The 24,085-nt window shown below is 27.2% G+C and overlaps 1 protein-coding gene across 1 annotated transcript in view; it reads left to right on the top strand.

Annotated features, from left to right (window-relative positions):
* Positions 1–24,085, top strand: part of LOC107455600 (uncharacterized) — a gene marked incomplete in the record, with an annotated part of 72,742 nt that overhangs the window by 24,460 nt on the left and 24,197 nt on the right. Inside the window, 3 exon segments of the mRNA XM_071180337.1 lie at positions 4,144–4,259; positions 16,529–16,688; positions 21,522–21,555. Of these exon segments, the coding sequence (XP_071036438.1) occupies positions 4,144–4,259; positions 16,529–16,688; positions 21,522–21,555 (310 nt within the window).

The raw sequence follows: 24,085 nt of genomic DNA, 5'->3' as shown, positions 1-24,085 counted from the left end.
ACATTATAGTTGGAAGAACAAGTGATTAAATTTTCTGGATCTTTGGATGTATGGATTCTGAGGAATCAGTACTCAGAGAAGCCTCCCCTAGCAGCAATAACAGCAGTTATTCTCCTGGGCATCGAGTAGAACAGAGATTGGATAGAATGGACGGATACAGCTTTCCGTGCAGCTTCAACGTCATGCCACAATTCATAGACCGTAGTGACTAACGAGTGGTGGCGTGCCAGTCATTCGGCAACTATTGACCAGACGTTTTCAATGGGTGATAGATCTGGAGAACATGTTGGTCAGGGCAACAAGGAAACATGTTATGCCTTCAAGGAAGATCAGGACAGTGCGGGCAACATGTCGTCTCGCATTGTCCTGCTGAAACGTAGCGTTATGGAGGCCTCGAAGATAAGGCAGAGCAACTGGCTCTAAACATCAGAAATGTAACCGCTGCTGTTCAAAGTACCGGCAATGCGAACAATGATGATGGGCCAGTATGACGATGTTGAATGCGAATTAATAGGATTTTAATGAATGTGAAAATTTTAGATTACTACTTAAGGGTACTTTATCAAATCTAATATGAAGAATATTTCCTCATTTAAACAAAACAGTATGCTCATTAATTTAAACTTTTTCATGGGCTTGCTTTTTGAAAGGCCTGCTCTCTGAAAATTATTATTAACATATAAATTTTTATTAACATTTAAAACTCAATTTAACAAAGCGTCAATATTTCTTTTAAGTTTTAAAATAACTATTCTCGAAATATCTCCTCTTATAAATAGCTAAATAGAAAGGAAAAGTCACCGCTAACAGAAAACTACATTCTATGGATTAGAATTTATTTCCTCATAAAATAATCGATTATTCAAAAAAAAATTCTTTTATCTTTATCAAACAGCAAGGAATCGTTTAATGCTCATCAATCCAACCTGACCAATAACCTCCAATTTCAGAATTATCTCACCAGATTTTGGTATTGTTTTAACCGAGGTCAAACGCAAGGTTACCAAAATGCGCACCCATTGCCTCACATTAAGCTCTCGTCGTCTAGTTATCCACTCTAATCCTCCAGGTAACGCCTACTACAATCTTAAAAATTAAGTAGGTCATTTTTTCTCTCGTTTAATTCCCTTTCGAATTAAAATTCGAAGGTATTTTTCCGTAGACTCATTCGCTTCGTTTATAAAAAGCAATAATGTTAAATGTTCTTGAAAGTATGAACAATTTTTCAATACTTTATATTCAGCAATGGATTTTCCGGGACGTAGAATTTGCACTCTACATTGACATTTTATTGAAATTTTATTATTTTTAAATTTGTGTATATTTAAAAGTAAATTCAAATACAGAAAGCTTACCAAAGAAAAATTATTGGATTTTTGTAGAAATATCTACTTGCAGGAAAAATTCTGTTTTGAAATTGATAGTTTCTCCACACTTATTTTCTCAATATATATGTCGGAATATCTTCATTTAAAATTTTTTTATGTTATTCAAAGGCTTTGTCTTCGTATGAAATAATGCAGTAGATAATGAGTAATTTTTAAAGGACTGAGTAACTCCTGACTTTTAACATTCGTCTTTCTTCAGCCTGCGCATTATGGCTGAAATCTGATTTGAAATATATTTTAATATGTTTATTTGTTATGGATGAAATCTGATTTGATATATATTATTTGAAATGTATGATTTGAGATTTGAAATGAGAACTGAAAATGACTTAACATCTTTAGGAAATAAACCCACATTTTTGGGGAAATGAAAGTTTCTGTGATCTAGTTTTTTTAGTATTTGAAAAATTAATTAAACACTGTATTTGGTTTTATTTGATTATACAAAATTTGAGAATTATTTATTGATTATAATTAATTTCCTTCTGTGATAAAACACCTCCAAATTTAGAGTTAATTTTAAGATTTTAACTTTTTTTTTGAGTATTTAAACTGTTAGAACGTTTTTTTAGTCCGTATGATTCCTTCCCCCCAAAAAATAGGACATAACATTTATTAAAACTTTGTTTTGAAATTAAGATACTTCAAACAAAAGCTTCCTGTATTTTTATAGGCTAAAGACCTTAAAAATCCAATTTTTAATCCATTTAATTAGCACCAAATTCGATGCAAGAATTTTTGCAAGATTGTTACATTTATGATTTATAATGCAACATGTGAGCTCTAAGCTAATATTTTTAAAAGCATTTCCTATTGTTTTGCATTGAACTTTGCTTTCATTTAACAACAAGCTAAAAAATATCATAATTATACTACGTCGCATAAATGTTATACTAATATTTGTATGACATTTTCTAGAAATTCAATAGCTCATAAACAGTACTTGTGATCTTGGAATATGTTCAAATAATAATTTTGCAGTTGAATGAATTTTGTTTTCACTTTAAATATTAGCACTACTTAGCAAGTATTCTTCACTTGGAAGAAATAACAGATACAAAAAGTTACTGAAGCCTTTTTTTTTTCGAAGTCTACATAGCTAAATTTTTAATCTAAGTAATTGAAGTGAATATTTAAACTGTCAATAGAAATACAATGCTAAGTTCAAAATATTCTTTTTTAAAAATTTAATTTAGAAAGCATCGTATTAAACTTTTGTCATAACAACAATAAACGATAACTAAAAACGAGTGAGATTATCTAAAAAGACAATATATAATGCAACATGATAAATGAGATTTATTGAAATTTATTTTAAATTTATCTTTTTTTCTAGTTGGAAAAAGATGCGTAAAATGCGTTTTACAAATATTGTAAATTACAATGCACATTGATTCATTTATGTTTCAATTTCCATTTTCTTTTAAATTTTCCTTGTAAGAAAATTGTAATCGAAAAAATGAAATTTAAATATCTATGTTGTTTAAGCTAAAGAAAAATTAATCTTCGTCGAATTTCGGTGCAAAATGTTTTTAAGTTATGGAAAGTTTTGTTTAATTTAGTTATGTTTTAAATTTAGTTAGTTAAAAATTTAGGTATGTTTTATACATAACTTCAGATTTACTGAAAACCAATTCAAAAAATATTTTAAAAAACTTGAACATAATTTTAAAAAATTTAATAATGTATCTCATTAAAACTGATGTGAGAATTTTTTTTACAACTGTAGTGTAGTTGATACAATTATTAACAGTAGATTATAATTATTAACAGTAGTACAATATAAATTATTATTGAAAAGATGATATAACTACAATCAAGTCTATTATGATAAAAATTATAATAAATTGTCATACGATAAATAGTAATTGTGATAAAAAAATCCTTTATATAGAAAACCCAATTAACATTTTATTTTTATTAATGCTTCCATATTGGAATAAACAAAACAAGACAAAAAAATTTTTTAAAAAGATATATAATATTGGTAAGTTTTACTTATATTGGGAAGAATATAGGGAAGTTTTACCTATTTGCCATTATTTTAATATTTAGTGAAATGCGGTTAAATTTTTTCTCACTATGTACGGAAAATATTCTGGTAATATTGTACTGTATGGTAATGACTATGACATTTCCGGTTTAAAAAAATCATATTTTAAATCTTGGTTACGGTAATGATTAAAAATTAAGATTTGCGGTATTTAAACCATTTATTTGGTAATCTTTCCTTTTAAATGGTAACGGTTTACCGTAAATTTTGGTTTAAAAATTACAGTTTCTATTATAAACACATAGTAAAAAAACACATAGTAAAAAATACACAATTGAAAATTAAATTTAAGCGAATTAATAGTTTTTATACCATACTCTAAAATATCATGATAAAATGACCAAATTTTATCTCATTCTATAAAACCATATTCTATTTTTAATTTTACCAAAATGATTACCAAATCGATTTTGCAAAATTTGCGGAGCTTTTTGGTGTTACCATAGAGCCATAAACGCGGTTAATTTTACTATATTCTGGTATTTTTGATCATGATTTTTTCTTTGTGTATAAAAACAAGACTTTAAAAACACCCAAAGTTAACAGAAGGTTAAAAACGGCGTGAAATGATTATATATAAACTAAACTACAATTGGTATGCCAATAATGTAAATCACCCTTTTTAGAAAATTTCTCTGTCCTCTATGAATTATTTATCAATTTCTGATGAAAATTTTGTAAATAAACAACTTTCTTTTTCAGCTTTAGATACTGATGACATACCGGTGAAGAAACAAGTATTTGAATTACTGTCGGCACTGTGTGTTTATCGCTCAGACGGCTACACAAGGGCTTTGGAAACATTGGAATATTATAAAGTATGAATAAATATTTTTCTGTTTTCAATGTAAATTCATTCGAGATTTATCTCATTTTATTTGAATGTGTTTATTGTCCAGGTGTACAAAATCTATTTCTTAACCTTCCAAGTTTTCGCACCATTATGTAAATGTACTCACGAACAGGTGTGTTGTTAACGTGATGTTTANATTTGGAAATAATCTTTAAAAAAAAGAAAAAACGATGAAGTAATAATGATTAATTCCAAATGATAATAAGGTAAACATCTTTAAAAAAAGAAAGAAAAGTCCTAAAATCTTATGAGGATAAAAAATTTAAAAATGGTAAGAAAATTTATCGAATTTCGTTCCGGTTTCTTGGTTTTCCGGTTTTCTGATTTCCGGATAACGGGTTCTGAACTGTATTATAGACAACATTGAAGCACGTGAAAGGAAATTACTTTCAAAACCAGAAAATGTAAAATAATTAATAAATAGCATTTGAATTGAAATAATTGCTAAAAAATGTTTGTCTCAACTGTAGTTGTTTAAGATGCATTTAGATGCACTTCTCAACTTTTCTTTTCGCAACAGCAACCGTAATTAGAAGAAATTACTTTATTAAAGATACCATTGAAGAGGCTAAAAAGAAATCTTAGTTTCTAATCAGGAAGATTAAAATAATTAATAAATATATGAATAGAAATAATTACTAAAAAAGTTTTTCACAGCTGTAGTTGCTTAAGATGCATTAAAGGTCCAGAAAGTTTGAATAAATTTAGAGATTCATACATAAAAATTTCTTATAAACCAGTTAATATAGCTATTAAATAATATATCATTTTTATGCCATAATTATTACAACTATACTGATTTGAAATACTTCATTAACATTTTCAACGAAAGCTTTAAATAAGAAAAAGCAACGTACTCAATTTTCAGGAATTATATTAGGTGATATGATTATCTGTTACCTTTTCAGTTTTTGAAGAAGAAAAACTAATAAAACTTTAAAATTTCGCTTGAAATTTCTCATATTCTCTATGAGTGGCTACTTCATATGATAAAAAAGGGATGTGAGACTCTGGATAAATTCTAAATCTCATTGTAAAAAGGTTCTAAGTAACGTTTTTGAAAGAATTTTGGTTTCTTTGGAAAGTTCTAATTTTAGAACTTTAATGCACGAATTTATTTTCCTTTGCCCCTATAATTGCACCTTTTAGCTCTAATTTATTTTGCCAAGTCTTTAAAATTTGTAGTTCTCAATAGATGGCGATACAATGGTTCAGCGTAGAATGGTGCAATGAATAAAAAAGCCATATTTAATAACAATCAAATTTAATAAGTATAAACTATAAAACAGACAAATATGATAGTGTGTTATTTGTTAGTCTTCCTAATAAGCTTCCCATCTCAAGTGATTCATAATCCTAATTATTATGCACGATTCCAGCTCCCTCTTTGGTCAGGTAGAAATGTGCAACAGGTACTAAGGGAGAATCTGAGTGTTTTCAGACTTATAACAAAATGTCTTCGGCAAAAAACAGTCAATGGATAACCTTAGAAAGCCTTTCATTTAACAGCCAATTAAGTCGCCAAGAGTGAGAACAAACGTAAAAATATTGAATGAATGTTGAAAATTTATAGATTTTGCCAAGCATAGGTACGAACAAATAATATGAAATTCATAATTCATTTTCTTATAAAAAAAAGAGTTAAGTTTAAACTTCATAGTTATCCCCGTGGCAGAATTGCGGCGACACGGCGACATTGTCGCAGAACGTTACAGAGTTTTTGCTGAAAGATTTCACGGCGCGGATTTACGGAATAAGTTTAATTTTTCGTTCTGCATAATTTTTTCGAAAATGTTTCCTTTTTTTTCCTGCATAATTTTTTTTCGAAGATGTTTTTCTTGTGCATCAGAGAGGAAAGAAATAATCATGATTTTTCTATCCTCATTTGAGTTTTTAAAAGAAATCGGTAATGACTGGCTTCAGCCACTATTTCAAATTAATAATATAAAATAAAAAAATCAGAAATCGCGAAAGTTTAAATGATAGTTCGCTCTAAAAATAATGTTCTTCTTTCTTTCATTTCTTTTTCCTTCTTTAAAGAACACCACATTTTACATGCTCTTATTTGAGTATCTCTTTTTTAAAGAGTCCTATTCACATTATTCTTTATTATTGGAGTTACTGGACGGATTTTACGATTTTTTATTTATGTACAAATTTTAATTTATGTACGAATTTCAATTTAGTTATGAATTTTAATTTGTGTAATGATTTACAAAATTCGAAAGAGGAAATAGTGCATTTTTCCGCCTGCAAAAGGCGAGAATATCGCCTGTGATATTACAATTAAAAAATTATTATTTACAATTAAAAATTTTTATACATTTTTATTTTATACTTTCTTCCGTAAAAAAAACGTTTCTGTTCTAAATGACGAAAAATCCAGCAAGTTTCTTCCATAATGGAAAAAAATAAATAAAACCAGCTCAGACGAAATAAATTTCTCCCAATACCAGTGACATAAACTCTTTTTAAAATAAATAAATAATTTAATAGTGATGAATCTGTGTTTTTCTTTAGTGTTTTCAGAAGTGTAGTAAACTTTATTTACAGTCATAAAAAAAAGTATTTAAATATAGTAATCAAATTTAAAATAAGTGCAATTAAATTAACAAATGACACAATAGTCTTAATCGCAACTACAAATTACATTTTTTTTCTCCGAAATTATAAATTAATTTTAATAATCAACCAAATTTTCATAATTAAATGCCAATCAGTATGAATACTCAAAACTACTTTAGATAATATGATAAAGGTATGTCTGAATAAATATTTTTAATTCAAATTTTATTTTCACATCATCATTAAATTATTAGTAAATTATAAAATTAACTTATACAAATTTAATTGCAAATTTTCATTCCGAAATAATTGAATTTTCCATTGCAAGTTATTAAATAATTACATGCAATTTAAAATATTGATAAATCGGTAATTAATTTTAAAGGTAGCATATTAAATTCAAACTGAAATTGCAAACTTTCCGGTAGAAATAATTTATCTCACTCCTTATACATAAAAAAAATTTATGGGCCGCCAAAGCTGTTTTAGGTGTTCAACTTTACATTTGGTTTTGCTGCGCAAAAGCTGTAGGATTTAGAAATTTAAAGTTAAAAAGGTGTATAAAAATATACAGGAAGTACGATAGAATAACAAAATGTATCATTAGATTACTAGTTCGGAAATAATAAACTGTTAAACTTGTGGTAAAAAAATATTCTTTAAAAAAAAATATTGTGGGAAAAGAAACAATGATGAATGAGAAGTTGCCGCGGGAGTAGGGGAAGGGAGAAAGCAGAGGGGATAGCCTCCCTGTTGATATAATGAAATGTGATATATTATGAAACAATATATATTATTTTATAATATTAGTTTTATAAAATACCATGAATATATTATAAAATATAATTAATAATATATGCATAAAAAATGGTCCTTTATGTATCAAATTAATTTAACGAAACGAGTACTAATATAAAACAAAAATTTTTTTAAATTATAAATAAGGTGTGGATATTTTGTTATTTTATAATTAATTTTTCTACTTTATATTTCTGTATAAGCGTGGTTACTTATAAAAATATGTATAAAATGTAAGCATAAATAATGATCCATTGTGTATTAAATAATTAAAATTATAACAAGATTGCGCATAAATTTTATCATTTTATACGTTAAAAAGGGTAATTTTTCATTCATATATAATTAATTATATCATTTTATGCATAAATTTAATACATATTTCATGCAGAAAAATATTTATAAAAAAAATTAGATACTGAATAACGTATAATGTATAAAAAATAATTTACACGGTATGAAAAAATATATTTTTTGTCAATATTGAATTAATACCAAAAAAAAAAATTTTTTTAAATTATTAAACTACCTTTTAACAATTGTTTTTGTTTCTTTTCTTTTATAGTTCTCAGCCGCTTTTTTTTTTCAGTTACTTTAAATTTATCTACTTTAATTTGAGAATAAGCAAGTCACCCACAGTGATTTCGACACATATAGACCAAAATTTATATTTTGAAAGAAACCTATTGAAATAGACAATTCAAAGATCATTGCCTTATCAAGCAATTGATGTATTCGGCGTTATCGTCGAAGGTGGCCTCTTCCTTCGCAGCTGCATCCGTCACAACAGGCTTCGAACAGGGAGACGTCCTTTAATTTAAAAGAAGAAGAAGAAAAAATAAGAAATAATAAAATTCAGGGCAAGCAGGGTGGTATACGCATCGGTAGCGGATGAGAAATGTAATAAATCATACCTACTGGAGACAAGCCGCACATTCGAGAAATGCATCATAATAAGGAACCACTTAAGTCATCATTATTTGAAAGAAGGGAAAAAAAAGAACAGTTATTCCAAATTCCAGGCCCCTTTGATGAACTCGTACCGAAACTTGCAATTATATCAGTGAGATTAAAAGAGCAGGCAATGCAGTTTCAAATTCGCTAGTATGATGTTGTGGTATCTTGTGCTCTGGATCTAAGTTCTGAAACTAATAAGATTTATGGATAGATGGATATGGTACGGAATGAATGCAGACATACCTAAATGAATCATTTTTTAAAAAGCTAAGGATTGCGCTTTCGTTAAAAATTACAATTAAAATAGTTTTTTTTTTTAAAATCTACTTTATGAATAAATTGGAATGTTTATTATGAATATGTTTTTGCGAATGCGTAGTTTTTTCCCACGAATATACAGTCGTTGGTCAAATTATTAGACACATTTAAATTCTGTATAAAATCTTAATTATCAAGTGATACTATATCTTAATTATCAAGTTTCAAATTCACTAGTATGTTGTGTTATCTTGTGCTCTGGATCTCAAAATTTCTGTAAGTTCTGAAACTAATAAGATTTATGGATAGATGGATATGGTGCGGAATAAAAGCGGGCATATCTAAATGAATAATTTTTTTTTTGAAAAGTTAAGGATTGCGCTGCGTTAAAAATTACAATTAAAGTAGTTTTTTTTTTTTATTTATCCACTTTATGAATAAATTGGAATGTTTATTATGAATATGTTTTTGTGAATGCGTAGTTTTTTTCCCCCACGAATATACATTCCCTTGCTAAATTATTAGACACATTTAGATTCTATGTAAAATCTTAATTATCAGGTGATACTAAAGCAACTTTATTGTTTCTGAGCGGCTGAAACCGGTTTGCACTTGTTTACGTTCGTGCATCAATTGGTTAACATTGTAATGCAAAACGCTAAAAATAAGTGCAAATAGGAAGTATATAAAAAATCTCCTGAATAAAAACCCATTACATGTATGTTTTCATATAAAAATATTGCATATAAACTCGTGCAAAACGTGTAATTATTAAAACACTACAGTGCGTCTAATAATTTGGTTGAATTATTACAATATAGTAATATAATACCTGATATAATAAAAATTGTATATTTATATAATATATCGTTTAATTNTCCCCACGAATATACAAAGTCGTTGGTCAAATTATTAGACGCTTTTAGATTCTGTGTAAAATCTTAATTATCAGGTGATACTATATCTTAATTATCAAGTTTCAAATTCACTAGTATGATGTTGTGTTATCTTGTGCTCTGGATCTCAAAATTTCTGTAAGTTCTGAAACTAATGAGATTTATGGATAGATGGATATGGTACGGAATAAAAGCGGGCATATCTAAATGAATCATTATTTTTTTTTAAAGCTAAGGATTGCGCTGCGTTAAAAATTACAATTAAAGTTGTTTTTTTTTAAGTATATATACACTATGAATAAATTGGAATGTTTATTATGAATATGTTTTTGTGAATGCGTAGTTTTTTTCCCCACGAATATACAGTCCTTGGATAAATTATTAGACGCATTTAGATTCTGTGTAAAATCTTAATTATCAGGTTCATACTATACAGCTTTATTGTTTCTGAACGGCTGAAACCTGTTAGCACTTGTTTACGTTCGTGTATCAATTGGTCAACATTATAATGCAATACGTTAAAAATAAATACAAATAGGAAATACATAAAAAATCTCCTGAATAAAAACCCATTACATGTATGTTTAAATCTAAAAATATTGCATATAAACTCGTTCAAAACGTGTAATTATTAAAAAACTACACTGCGTCTAATAATTTGGTTGAATTATTATAATATAGTAATATAATACCTGATATAATAAAAATTGTATATTTATATAATATATCGTTTAATTTATCCAATCGTCGAATTTATATTATATATGATCCAATTTAACCAATTGATACACGAACGTTAACAAGTGCAAACCGGTTTCAGTCGCGTAAAAACAATAAAGCTGTATAGTATCATTTGATAACTAAGATTTTACATAGAATCTTATAGTGTGTCTAATAATTTAGCCAGGGACTATATTGGAGTATGCGGTGCAAACAAAATACCGATAATGTAAATATATATTATATTTTTAAGTTTGTTACTTGCTTAAAATTTTCATCACGTTACATGACTTAAAATTAAGAAGTTCAAGTTTATGAAGTAAAACTGCGTTAGTATATTAGGGGCTTAGCTTAAGGGGCCCCACAAAGTTTTCGTAAATATTGTGGGATCCCCCACCTTAAAAATTTTTAGATGCCCTGGGGTAAATGATCTATGTTTTGATAAACAAAATATATTCATAACAAAAACGTCCAACATATTTACGAAAACATATAAGAAAAAAACTATAGTCCAAAACACCAGAATATGGTAAAATTTACCGTGTTTCTGACTCTATGAAAACGTCAAAAATTTCGCTAGTTTTTACCGAAGCTCTTTGATAATGATTATAAACATTAACAATAAATAAAGTCCATGAATTTTAGTTTTTACATATGCCAATGTTTTAAGCCTATGTGATAAATACTTTAAATCACAATTTCTGAAATTCCAAGATTTTTATCTTAAAAGGACAATAATACATGCTCTAACTCACCAGTTCCCAAATACTGTTCTGAAGACAGTATTTGGGAACTGTTTTTCGTGGAAAAGGTTTTCGTGGAGAAGTTGAAGGGATTTCAAAAGTGAGGACTCTTTTTTTTTTTTAAACAGTTTTTTTTTTAAAAAATATGTAAAAATAAGTTATTTATGTGTGAAACGAGCAGTTATGTTTAGATCCAACCTATATTTTATTTATTACTTAACATTTCTGTTTCCTTTACGATATTTTTTAACACAATAACAGCACCTTTTGTGGAAAAAAATATACAATTTCTCAAGTAACCAAATATTGAATTAACTATGAAAAGGGCACGCATTTTTCAATAATATTGCATTAGTATTTCCCATCGCGCTTTTCAAACCAAAGTTTTTTTTTAAAAAAAATATATAAAAAAGTAAAAAAAATAATAATAAAATTTCTTAATAAACTATGTTTCCCTAATAGCCGTTTTCAACTTTTATAACAGTTCTTTTTATTTTTCATTTCAACGAAAACCATAATTCGGTCTATTTAATTCATTTTCGGTTAATGTTTATACATTAAAATAAAATTTATAACTAGACTATATCCAGCTCCAGGAGTGGGAATTCAACTGTCAGGCATTAAACCTTATACAAGCTTATTCGGGGTTCCGTCGAAAGAAGATTGATCATTTACGGATTGGAAACCGTTGATCTAGCTCCGACAGTGAAATCCGTTATATTAGGATAATAATATTATGTATGTTAGGTTAAGCTTATCACGATGTTAGGTTAAGCTTCTTAGGCATTTATGACTTTTTCTTATATTGCAAAGGCTTTTACTTTTCAATTAACTTAAGTTCAAAAACACAGTTATCGTTTAAAGTCATTCCCTCCAACGCGCATAGTGTCTTGCATAACAATTATGACTTAAAAACTACTTTTCATAAAGTCATCCATCTGATTGAGACTTGAACTTTAACTGAATGCATTGTACTCATCTGAAGAGCGTGCGGGGTCAGACAAAATCAAACTAATCTGCAATAACAGTTCAATTAAGTAAAAAATGCTCCATTAATAACAATGTTGGTGGTTGAACTTTACCCTCCCTAACAAGGAAATTTCTATTACATTGTAAGTAAATGGAGGAAATATAGATCGCTTACCAAACCATTTTTTGCAACGCGTCTTTTTTTGCTTCCCTATAAGTGTAATGACTTCAAAAAGCTTCACGCTGAGACTTTTTTTTGACATCTTATGTAACTTTTATGTCAAACTTTCTGATTTTGAACTTAGTTTTGTAATCGAGAGAAGAAGAAAAAACTTAGTTGCTCTTCTAAAAAGAGAATTTTTCTATTAAGATGAAAAAACATCTCAATTTAAAAATGAAATCATTAGATGTGAATATATTTAACCAAAAGTAGATGATCGAAAAACTTTTAAATCGCAATACATTTCATAATTTATATTTTTCTAGTATTTTCTTCTGAAGTCATCGAATTTAATTTTTTGACTGATTTTCTGACTGTTCAAATTTCTACGTTTTGTGCTGGATTTATTAAACTCTTTAATAAAATTGTTAGAATATTAAATTATTTGTCTATATGTACCTTCTTGATATAATTTTTTAAAAATTAACATTTAACGATTAAACATGTATCAACAAGATTCCAATAATAATTATACTATAAAAACTATGTTAATAATAATAGTTAAATAATAATAAATATAATAAATATGATAATAATAAATATAAAAATAATAAACGTAATAATAATAATATAATAATAATAAATATAATAATAATAATAAATATAATAATATAATAATAATTATANTTTCTTTAATTGTTTTACTTTATCTAAAATTAAAATGCATGTTTGACATCTTTCAATATTATAACTGAAAAAGAGGGGAAAAAATTGAAATGTTTTTTTGAATAATTATAATATTTATTATTATATTAATATAATATTTATTAAATAAATATAATAATAAATATAATAATAATAATAAAAATAATTAAAGAACAATAATTTTAATACTAATACTAATAATACAGAAAAATAAACATATAAAGATAACAATTTTAGGTCTCGAACATATGAAGTTAACAATTTTAAATAAATATATAAAAAATTTTTGATCTTGAACTTTATTTAGCTACTGAGAGAAAAAAAAACTTAATCTCGCTCTTAAAAGGTGATTTTTCTTTTAGGTTGATAATCACCATTTTTGGTTGATTTTAAAAATCAGGTTATAATAAAAAGAAATAAACAAAAACTATAATAGGAAATAGATAATGGAAAAAATGTAAATTAAATATATCGTGATTTCTGAATTTCTAGTTTTTTCCCTAGAAGTGACGTCATTTTATTTAATTTTTCCGACAGTTCAGTTTCAGCGTTTTGTGCTGGGTTTATTAAATTACTAAACTCATTAATAAAATCGTTATAATATTAAACTATTTGTTTATGTATCTAAGCGACACAATTTTCTTCAAATTCAACATCTAAAAGTTTTAGCAGTCTTTAAAAAAAATTTAACTTGTAAAGTAAAAGCATCCTAATTTATATATGTATGTGATACGAATTAGCAGTTTCTTAAGAATATTAACATGTAAAGTAAAAGCATCTTAACTTATAAGTGATACAAATTTCACGCATGTAATACAAATTTTGTTCTATACATGCATAATTTATTATTTTAAATGAGGATTTTAATCAATTTAGGCAAATAAAGCAGAAATACTTTTAAGATTTGTCATTCTTGTTAGTTTAAAAGGAAAGTAATTTATGTTTTTACTTAACTGAAAACATGTGTAAGTCAGTACAATTAATTCGAAACATGTTAAAGAATAAATAATAGGATCATTTCTTTGCCTTCTTAATAAAAAATTACACAATAAGTGAAAATGTCAACACGACAAAATAAGTAATTTCTTTCATTTTATCACACAATAAAAACACTGGGAATTAAGCAACAACGAGAAATAAATAGGGTCAAAATAGCAGTGACAAATTGAATTTAATTCACTTAAATTTTTTACAGAGAAATATCTTTGTTTTATTTGTCGCAATAGAAGCTAGTTAAAAAAGAAGAATGTTCTTTGAAAGAAATGAATGATAGAAATGCTGGAAAGGAATGCTTTTTTTCTGCTCAGGAAAAAAAGTCAAGACACTTTTTCTTTTAATTTTACCAGACTATAGACATCCGAAAGAATTGCAGGATAGAAATGTTTTTGCCACATAGTTTTAAATGAAACTTATATCTCTAACAGCCGCTCGACATTTTTCAGAAAACTGCCAGATACTTTATAGGATTTTTTGAAACGTTATTCTTATTCTGTTAAATAGAATAAAATAATATTTTTATTCTATTCAAATAATTACATAAATAATTTTTTAATGACATAATAGTAGTAAGGGCCGCGATATAGGGGACGGAAGTGACGNCAGGCGGGCAGAAATAAGTATACGGGCAGAAATAAGCAACATCCGGTTGTAGGCGGGCAGAAATAAGCAACTTCCGGTTGGGGTAGAAATAAGCTCCCGTTGACTTTCTATGATGACGTCACTTCCGTCCCCTATATCGCGGCCCTTACTACTCATAATACTTAATCGTTTTATAAAATAATACTTAATCGTTTTAAAAATAATACTTAATCGTTTTATAAAATAATACTTAATCGTTATCGTTTGTACTTCTACATTGCAGTGCAAACGATAAAGGATTTTTTTTAAAAAGAACTTAGTACTTCAAGTTCATTTTATCAAATTTTAATAAATATTTTCTTATAACCTAAAGAATATTCTGGAATACATAATTTCATATTCAAATATTAAAAATTTATGAGGACTTATTTTAGACTTATAAACTCAACGAATGCAATAAAAATATTTTTAAAAAAAACTTAAGTTTGTTTTATCAAAAATTTTTTAAATTTTTTTTTCCAATTCCTTTTTTATTACTCAAGATTAAATTGCGGAAAATGTTTATTCCACAAATATTCTAATATGAGAAATTTTAAAAAAACATGCATTCTTAAGATTTAAAACTGCTACTGATTTAGCTAATTATCATTCAATGAAAAACAAATAGCTATTTTGAAATAGTTTAATTGTTTTCGTTTAAAAATGATTAAATTAAAATAAATTGTAAAGTATTTAAAAGAAAAAGCATGATTTCAAATAATAATCGTTAATGCAAAATAAAACTGATATTTTCAATTAAGTGTACTGTAATAAAGAATTTCTAAAAATTGAGCAAAAATGTGTCAAATTATCTCTGAAACAAATATTCGTCGAATTTGAATCAAATATTGATCAAAATTTAAATAGAGAAAATGTATAAAGCATATGACTTTTGAGCGCTATGACTCAAATCACTTTTGCGGCTATGCATTTTTGAGCGAAATGCATAGTCTCAACTCTCAAAAGTGATTAAAAGAGAGAAATGTGTGAAAGAGTTGTCATCGTTAACTTCCGATAGAAGGAACTTCCAGTTCGTAATAAGATGCTCTAACCACAATAATTGTACACCCAAGTTCAGGGAGAACTAGCATTTTCAATCAGTATTTCTTTCAAATTCGGCTCATATTGGACACATTTTTGATCTTTTTTTACAGTGTTCTAGTAAACTTTCTTGTTCAGCAGCAATTTACTGAGCAATTTACATTGTTTTTAATAAAATTTTCTAGAAATACTTAGCAAGCTATTTTTTAACTTTAGAGGTGTTTTTCTTACTTAGCAATAAGATTTGAGAGACCGACAATAAATTATCAAAGAAAACAAGTATTTTTTAATACCCTATGTCAGAAAATTATGCAATGAGCTTGTAACGTGAATCAATTACTTTGGTTGTTATTTAAAATAATTCTATAAAATTTTGTAAACCTAGCTTAAATATTTAAGGAAATATGGACATTTCTATAAAAAAAATAATAAATTTTTTTTTATTTGATATAACTTTAAGAATATTTAATATAATTTAACAAAATTTTTGGAGCAATTTAAAATTAATTGCAAAATTATTGCTTTAAAATTTAAAGAAAATTTGTTAAAAACTGTGCAAGATATGAGTATTTAAGTAGTTCATTTGAAAAGCGCATGTGCATTTAAAAAAAATCTTCTGGGAAAAGAAAGCAGTGTCTTTATTTACGATAAGACATCTATTGCTTGATTAAGTAAATCAGCACTTGCGCTTGCTTAAAAGTTAAAGACTCTATATGCCGGCAAAGAGAAAGAACTGCTCTCACATTTGCTTAAAGGAAGTATTTGTGGCAATTTAATGAAAGGTTTCATTGAAATTTCTTTGCAGAGTGTGAAGAAGCGCCGATATCGGTTCCAGTTTGTGGTGGAAGAACTGAAATCTTCTGAAGTTGCAGAATATACGACAGCCCTCGTGGCCTTCGTCAATTGTCTCATCATATCCCCTGCCTCCCTCAACGACAGGATACGCATCAGGAATGAATTTCTAGGTGGGTGTCCACTCCTTCCTTTATTCTACACAAAGAATTCCTTTTTTTCCCCTTTAAATCCAAAAGATAAACATTGTTCTTCTCCCTTCAAAAACCACCCTTACGTCCTTCATTCTCACTACTCACATTGTTTTTTTTTCATTGTTTTTATTTATACAATTATTTAACAAAAAAATCTATCTGGGAGGCCGTGAAAATAGCAGATTCTGAGAATTTAATTTCAGAGGTGAGAGTCATTGCACCGTTCTGAAGATGTAATTTGTTTTCAAAAATGAAATAGGCGTTGTTTTGAGCGCTTTAAAAACCGTTGACTGTTATTTTGAATTTGTATATTTTTGAAGGGAATGAAATTTTTAATCAAGTTATATCTGACCGTTTCAGTTTTTTTAAATTATTTATTTTATAGGAATAGGCGTTGTTTGATTTTGAGGTTGAATTGTTATTTATCCAAAAATGACAAGGGTGCCAACCTGCATCTAGACCATGAGCAGATAATTCAATTTTTTACATAAAATTTTAAAAATCAGAAAACAAGTCTGAAAGAAATTTATTCTAATGTAGAGGAAACCAAATCATATTTTTTTCACACTTTTATGATACCCAATGTCTGAAAACGCGAATTTATACGAGGTTAAAATTAAGGCCAGTCTCACTCGTGCAATATGAGTTTATGCTAAAAATTGTTTTGATATTTGACTCTGCGATTTTAAATCTTGAGATACTTGAAATTCTTCTTATTTAAAAAGGCTGACCAGCTGTTCACCGGAAGTGGCAATTAACATTAAATTTATTTTGGTGGATTTGAAGCAATCATTAAATGTTGAATTGCTAAAAATCACTATAATTATTTTAATTAAATTACAAAGGTTGAATTTTTCCCACAGACGAAGAGCACTGTTGGCTGCAAAAGTTTGCTCTAATTTAAGACTTTTTTTTTCTTCTCTTAAGTTGAAAACTTTGTTTTTTGCATTTTAAAAAGCTAAAACCAACCATACTTTTTTAATGAAATCCAAAACTACATTAAGCGAAACATAAATCGAAATTTCTATTCTTTACAATTTACAATTACGTTCGAATAATTCTTTACAATTCCGTTTGTAAATGACACTTTGGGTTCCTTTCTTGGTAATATAGAATACTACGATTCAAACACACTTTCAAAGTTTTATCATGAATTGACCGAGTTTAAGTTCTTTTTTTAAAACTATGCTAGTTACCTAATTTTAATTTAATACGCCATATTCATTTAAGTTATTAATAAACTTTTATTGGGCACTATCGCATGTTCTTTGTACCTTTAAATATTTTGTATGATATAAAGAACTGGTTCAGTTTTTATGTTCTGAATTAAGTTTACATTCATTTATGGTTATCCACCCTAAAATCACAACGCCAGTAAAAAAAGTTTCAACTGTCATTGGAGTATCTAAACAAATATTATTCATGTCAAAAAATTTATGTCATTTCATAACTGCATTTTTAAAATGACTGAAAATGCCTTATTTTCTGTACTTTAGTTCTGAAACATCATACTGGATGTTTCAAAATTTGACCAATAAATTCCGGGGGGTGATGAAGGTATCAAAAGGATCAAAACTTACTATAGAACATGGAATCAAAAACTACTTTGAGAGGGTAAAAATTGTGAATAACTCATGAAGATTTCGACCCCTCCATGGAAAATAACTACATAATATGTAGCAAGCATGCTTACCATAGAAAGATTTAATTGATTAATTAGTACAGGAAATGTTCGAAACTAGCCTTTGACGTCATCGCACTATCCACAACAATATAAAAACGATTACCCGACTATGATAGGCAAAAATGCTAGGTGAGCTTCGATGTTGGTAGAAAACGATAACAAATCCGCCCTCAGCTCAACTGACCTCCACCTTTCGTCTCTTAGATACTAAACTTATTCTGTGCTATTTTCATCCTCTTAATGTGGCTTATACACCGAAGAGCCATTACATTATGACCACCCTGCTAATAACATGTAGGACCACCTTTAGCCCTCAAAACTGCTAGCACCCGCCGTGGCATTGATTCCACAAGGTGCTGATAGGTAGTCTGAGGTATCTGGTACCAAGCGTTTACCAAATGGTCCTTCAATTCCCTCACATTGCGAGGGTTAGCACGAATTTGGTTTGCCAAGTAGGACCACTAATACTCTATTGGGTTAAGGTCAGGTGAATTTGGGGGCCAAGACATGACTTGAAAATCACTGGAATGTTCCTCGAACCAATCCGCGACGATTCGACCCTTATGACATGGTGCATTATTCTGTTGGTAAACACGCGCAGGAAAAACTGTTGCCATGAATGGGTGAACCTGGTCTGCAACTACGTTCAAGTAACTTACAGACGTCAGGGATTGTTCTATGCGGATCATGGGTCCTAATGTTCTCCGTGAAAACATTGTTACTGGGCGAGAAACCATGAAAACCTTGGCGAGCCCATTGTTATAGATAGAGGGTGGTCATAATGTAATGGCTCTTCAGTGTAGTTTGTCTAAGGTAAGAACTCCCTCAGCCACAAAATCTGAGGCCGTCTGATGCTATGGAGACAGGAATGACGCATTTTAGGTAGGGTAGTTTCTCTTTACTCTAGGGCTAACAAGAAAAAGATTACCTTTCTCTCGCCTACCAGACCGAGCCGAAACTTGTCCTGAATACCCTACAATAAACTTGAAATAGTTATACCTCACTACCATAGTCGCCGCTTATAATCTTGAAATAGTTATACCTCGCTACAATAGTCACCGCCAAGGGTCCAGATGAATCGCTAGGGGAGTTCTTACTTTAGACAAACTATACCTCCTCATATTCTATGGTAAATTTTCATTTTATTTACCCTGCGAATTTGTCGGTCGAATCTTAGAACAATCTGTTCACCTTAACTTAAATGAAATTACTTGTCTCGATTCCAAAAAAAGAAGCATGTGAAACGAGTATCTGATTTCAAATATAGATTTTATCTTAGAAATATTTTCTTAAAATAAATGTGCTATTCTTTGTCATTCATTTATAATTAAAAAAAATGCTTTAATTAAAATAAAATTGAGAACATAGCGAAATGCCTAATTATAATTCAAATATGTGAAATTTTATTAGTATACTTCTTAGAAAAATATAAATTAGTAAAATAATAAAAAAATGATAAAAAAAATAAAAACACTATATTGCATATAATTAGATGCTTTAAATGAAAAAAAAATGTATCTTACAGAATTTTAAAGCACAACATGAATAATTCCATTTATTTTTCCAACATTTTCATAAGATTGATTAAGTATATTTAATAACTTCTCAAAAAGTTATTTTTCTTTTGTTTTTACATACATTCTGACATCCAATAAATTATAAACATATAGGTAAATATAATTTCAAATCATAAGGAAAATACTAGTGATAAATGAATGCTGATCGTTTTTTTATTTAAAGTCTGTTTTTATTTTATTAAATAATTATCAAGGCATGGATTAATAGAAAATGAATATTTATTTATTCAATGAAATATACTATAAATAATATTCAATATTAACGTTGTCAAAGTATACATAGAATCGTAAATCAAATATTTCTTTTCTAATTCATTTCTCTTACTTTGTACTTTAAGAACTTATTAGAAAAAATATCATTTAAGACTGAATCAACTTGACATTTTTAGCCAAAGCCCTTTAAAACTTATTATCATCCGTAATGCAAGGCAATAAATTGAATGCAGTTATATGTTGCACGAAAATTATATCAGCTTTATATCAATTATGTAAGTTTTTATGAATGTTGATACGAGTGTTAAAATTTTAAAAATAATATTAACTTAATATAATTTTTTTTTATGTATTTCTAATTTTCGGTCGTAATGAAAACGAACTTCAAAATATTACTTGCGTTTTAACATAGTTTAATTACGTAAGTTTCAATGATAAGTGTGTGCAAATGTTCAACTTTGTAAAAAATATTCTTTTAATTTCATTTTCTTTTAAAACTTATGTAAATTTTTATTGTTATTAAAACGAAATTCAAAATGATATATTTATGTTTTTATCGTATTTTGTGCTTATTGCAGGATCGCAAGTCGCTATTTCTTTAAGTGTATTTTCAAGCTGCATTGAAAGGCCTTATTAATTCGAAGAGTAAAATATATAATTATTATCAATGATGATACACTGAGAAAAAAAATATGGTCAAAACTACTTGAATGTGGTAAAATTTACCGTCTTTATAGCTTTATGAGAATGCCGAAAAGTACGGTAATTTTTACCAAAGCGTTTTGGTAATGATTTTGGTAAAATTATCAAAATATTGTTTTACAATATAAGTCAAAATTTGATAATTTTACCATGATATCTTATAGCACGGCATAAAAACTATTTATTTGGTTAAAATTTTCTTTTAAGTTTTGTATTTGTTACTAAGTATGTGGTAATAAGAACTATAATTTTGAAAACCAGAATTTTTGGTAAGCTATTACCATATTATGAACGTATATATTACCAAATGAATGGATCATTAACCAGAATTTATGGTTTTATTAACCCAAATTTTTTTGTTACCAGAAATGTTATTATCATACAATCCGGTAATTTTACCAGAATATTTTACCGTATAATCCCCGAGTAAAATAATCGGAATGTGAAATTATCGGTAATTATAATGTAAATTATAATGTAAAATTCTCGGAAGTACTTTTAAATTTTTGTAATGCTTTTTTATAAATTAATTAATAAAATGCAGCATTTTTTAAAAATCAGTTTATGACAAACAAACTACTTAAAATAATTTTTAATAAAAAATTTATAATTTATTTATTTTTTATTCTATTTTAGGTTTAAAAATATTGGAAGTCTTAAACAAGTTTAGGTGAGTTTATATGCTATATGATTTTGTTTTTTTCCTTAACAAGTATTTAGATAATCAAATTATTTTTTGCTTCATTAAAACAGAAAAGATGTAGATGAAGGAATAGTGGATCATATATTCCTGTAGAGTTTAAAGATCTCGAAAATTTTTGCAAATAATTTATAATAAATGTAGCAATAAAGGAAACGAAGGAAATAAAAATATGACCACCAAAGCCGACGTCTTCAGGGGGTACCGGCCCCGGTAGCCCTAAAACCAGGGTTCGTGATTTTTTTGATTTTTTTTAAAAAAATCAAAAAAATCGGATTATTTTGATTTAAATCGGATTTTTTTGATTTAAATCAGATTTTTTTGATTTTTATTTAAATACACTATAAGAGCTTTAATTTATGATCAAAAAAACTTTATAAATGTTTAATCAAAATTAAATTAATATTAAAACTATATTATAACAATATTTTAGAAGCTCTAACTTACTAAAATAATTTTTCATTATAATGCATAGCGACCATTTTGATACAAAGGCATGATTGAAATTAAAAGACAAGATAAAATAGATAATTTAAAGAATACTACTTTAACTAATAACACAAAGTTTCAATTAGCACAGCATAATTTTAATTTAAAATTGTGATCTCTTTTTTTTCTCATGATTTATAAAATGGCAAAATAAATGCAACAGATTGTGTTTATAAATGTTGTTATTCATCAAAAAATAAATATTCAATCTATATATTTTTATGTTAAAATATTCATTTTTAATCCTTTATCAAAATACATAAGTTAAGCTAAAAAACATTTTTAAAAAAATCTATGTACTCATTGGAATTTTTTTTCACAAAAGAAAATCTGATAATTTCAAAGATACCGTAAACATATTATGAGAAGAAAAATAAAAACCAGTTAATAACCCTACTGCTTCAAATAGACTTTGATAGGGAAGAATGACACTATATCAGGAAAAAAATATCTGAACTCAGCTTTTTTTTTTCTTTCTATTTTTGGCATATTAAGGTAATTTCTTTTTAATATAACCTCAAGCTTTAGAAATATAGAAATTTCCATCAATAAACTATAATGTAGATTTGAATTTCATGCTTTTTTAATCAAAAGGTAGAATTTTAATTAACATTTGCTTTTTGAAAAAAAAGCATGTTTATTTACTTTCTACAGCTATGCAAGTCTATATTAAGACAGCATTAAATATTTACTTTAATCTGTACTTTCAATGTTAAGAATCAAAAGATTTTTAAACATGTAATTTTAAATGTGTTTAACACACTCCAAGAAAGAAAGTAATTTCGTTAACTAAAATTAATTAATGCAGCAATTTATTTAAAATAAATTTTAAAACTAAGAAAAGAAAATAATAAAAGTATCAATAATTTAAAGCACTGTTTTTTAACTTTTAAAATCAATATAATATATATATAAAAATCAGTTGATTTAAATCAATGATTTTTTTAAAAAAATCATTTGATTTTAATCATGATTTAAATCGTGATTTAAATCGAGCTGATTTAAATCAACGAACCCTGCCTAAAACAAAACCTTTTCTATTGAGAGAGAGAGGGCAAATGCCTAAATTAACTCCCTCAATACCCCGAAGGTTTTGTATAGAAATACAGGGAAAAAAACATGAAATACTAGAACCAATTCAGAAAAGAAACTCAAACAAAATCATCAGAAAATCAAAAAAGTTTTGTCAATTTAGAATTAATTTTTTTGTATTATTTTAGTATTGTAAGTTTTAATAAAACATAATTCTTCATTCTTTTACGGTGGCGAATGAAATTTTAAGGTCTCTAAATTTTGAAAAACAAAATATTTTGTTTATTCTACCTATTACGATTTAATTACGATATTACCTATTGCGATTTAACAATTATATATACTTTACTCTTTATTTTTATTATGATTTTTAAATTCATGCAACGTTAATCAGTATTGCGTTGAACAACGGTTTACAAAATTTATTTTTTCTTTTTTTCAAGTTATTTTTATAGTTATTTTTTAATGGTTAATTTTAACTGAAGGCACACCAAAAGAATCAAAATTCTCATCACTTCTGAGCTAAGTTATTTTTACATTACTAAAGAAAATATTCCTTTTATTATATTTATCGATTATTTCTGCATTATAATATTTTTGTGAATGATAATTAATGAACTAATAGTGCTTCACAAATCTGATTGAAGTTGCGATTTAAGTCTCTTAGACATGAGCCTGAAAAAAATAATTAATGCTTCCTGTGTTAGAAATGCATATGTCACCGTAATGTCGCCTAGTCTTTAAATAGGCACTCGGCTAATTGAAAACTGCAACTTGAAATGAAAAAAAGCAGCACATCTATAAAGTCGCAAAACAAAAGCGTTTAAAGAGTAAAAATAAAAATTTAAAACTATTTTATTTATATTTTCCATATTGATATACGTTTGAAAATATGCGCCAAAAGAATTTATTTTTTAAAGTAAACAATTTCGTGGTTTTTAGTTCCCCTCCATAGCTGTTTATTAATTAATTAAGCAGT

Source organism: Parasteatoda tepidariorum, chromosome 4 (genome assembly GCF_043381705.1).
Source record: "Parasteatoda tepidariorum isolate YZ-2023 chromosome 4, CAS_Ptep_4.0, whole genome shotgun sequence".
In the NCBI taxonomy this organism is placed as follows: domain Eukaryota; kingdom Metazoa; phylum Arthropoda; class Arachnida; order Araneae; family Theridiidae; genus Parasteatoda; species Parasteatoda tepidariorum.
This window is presented reverse-complemented; position numbering and strand designations above follow the sequence as displayed.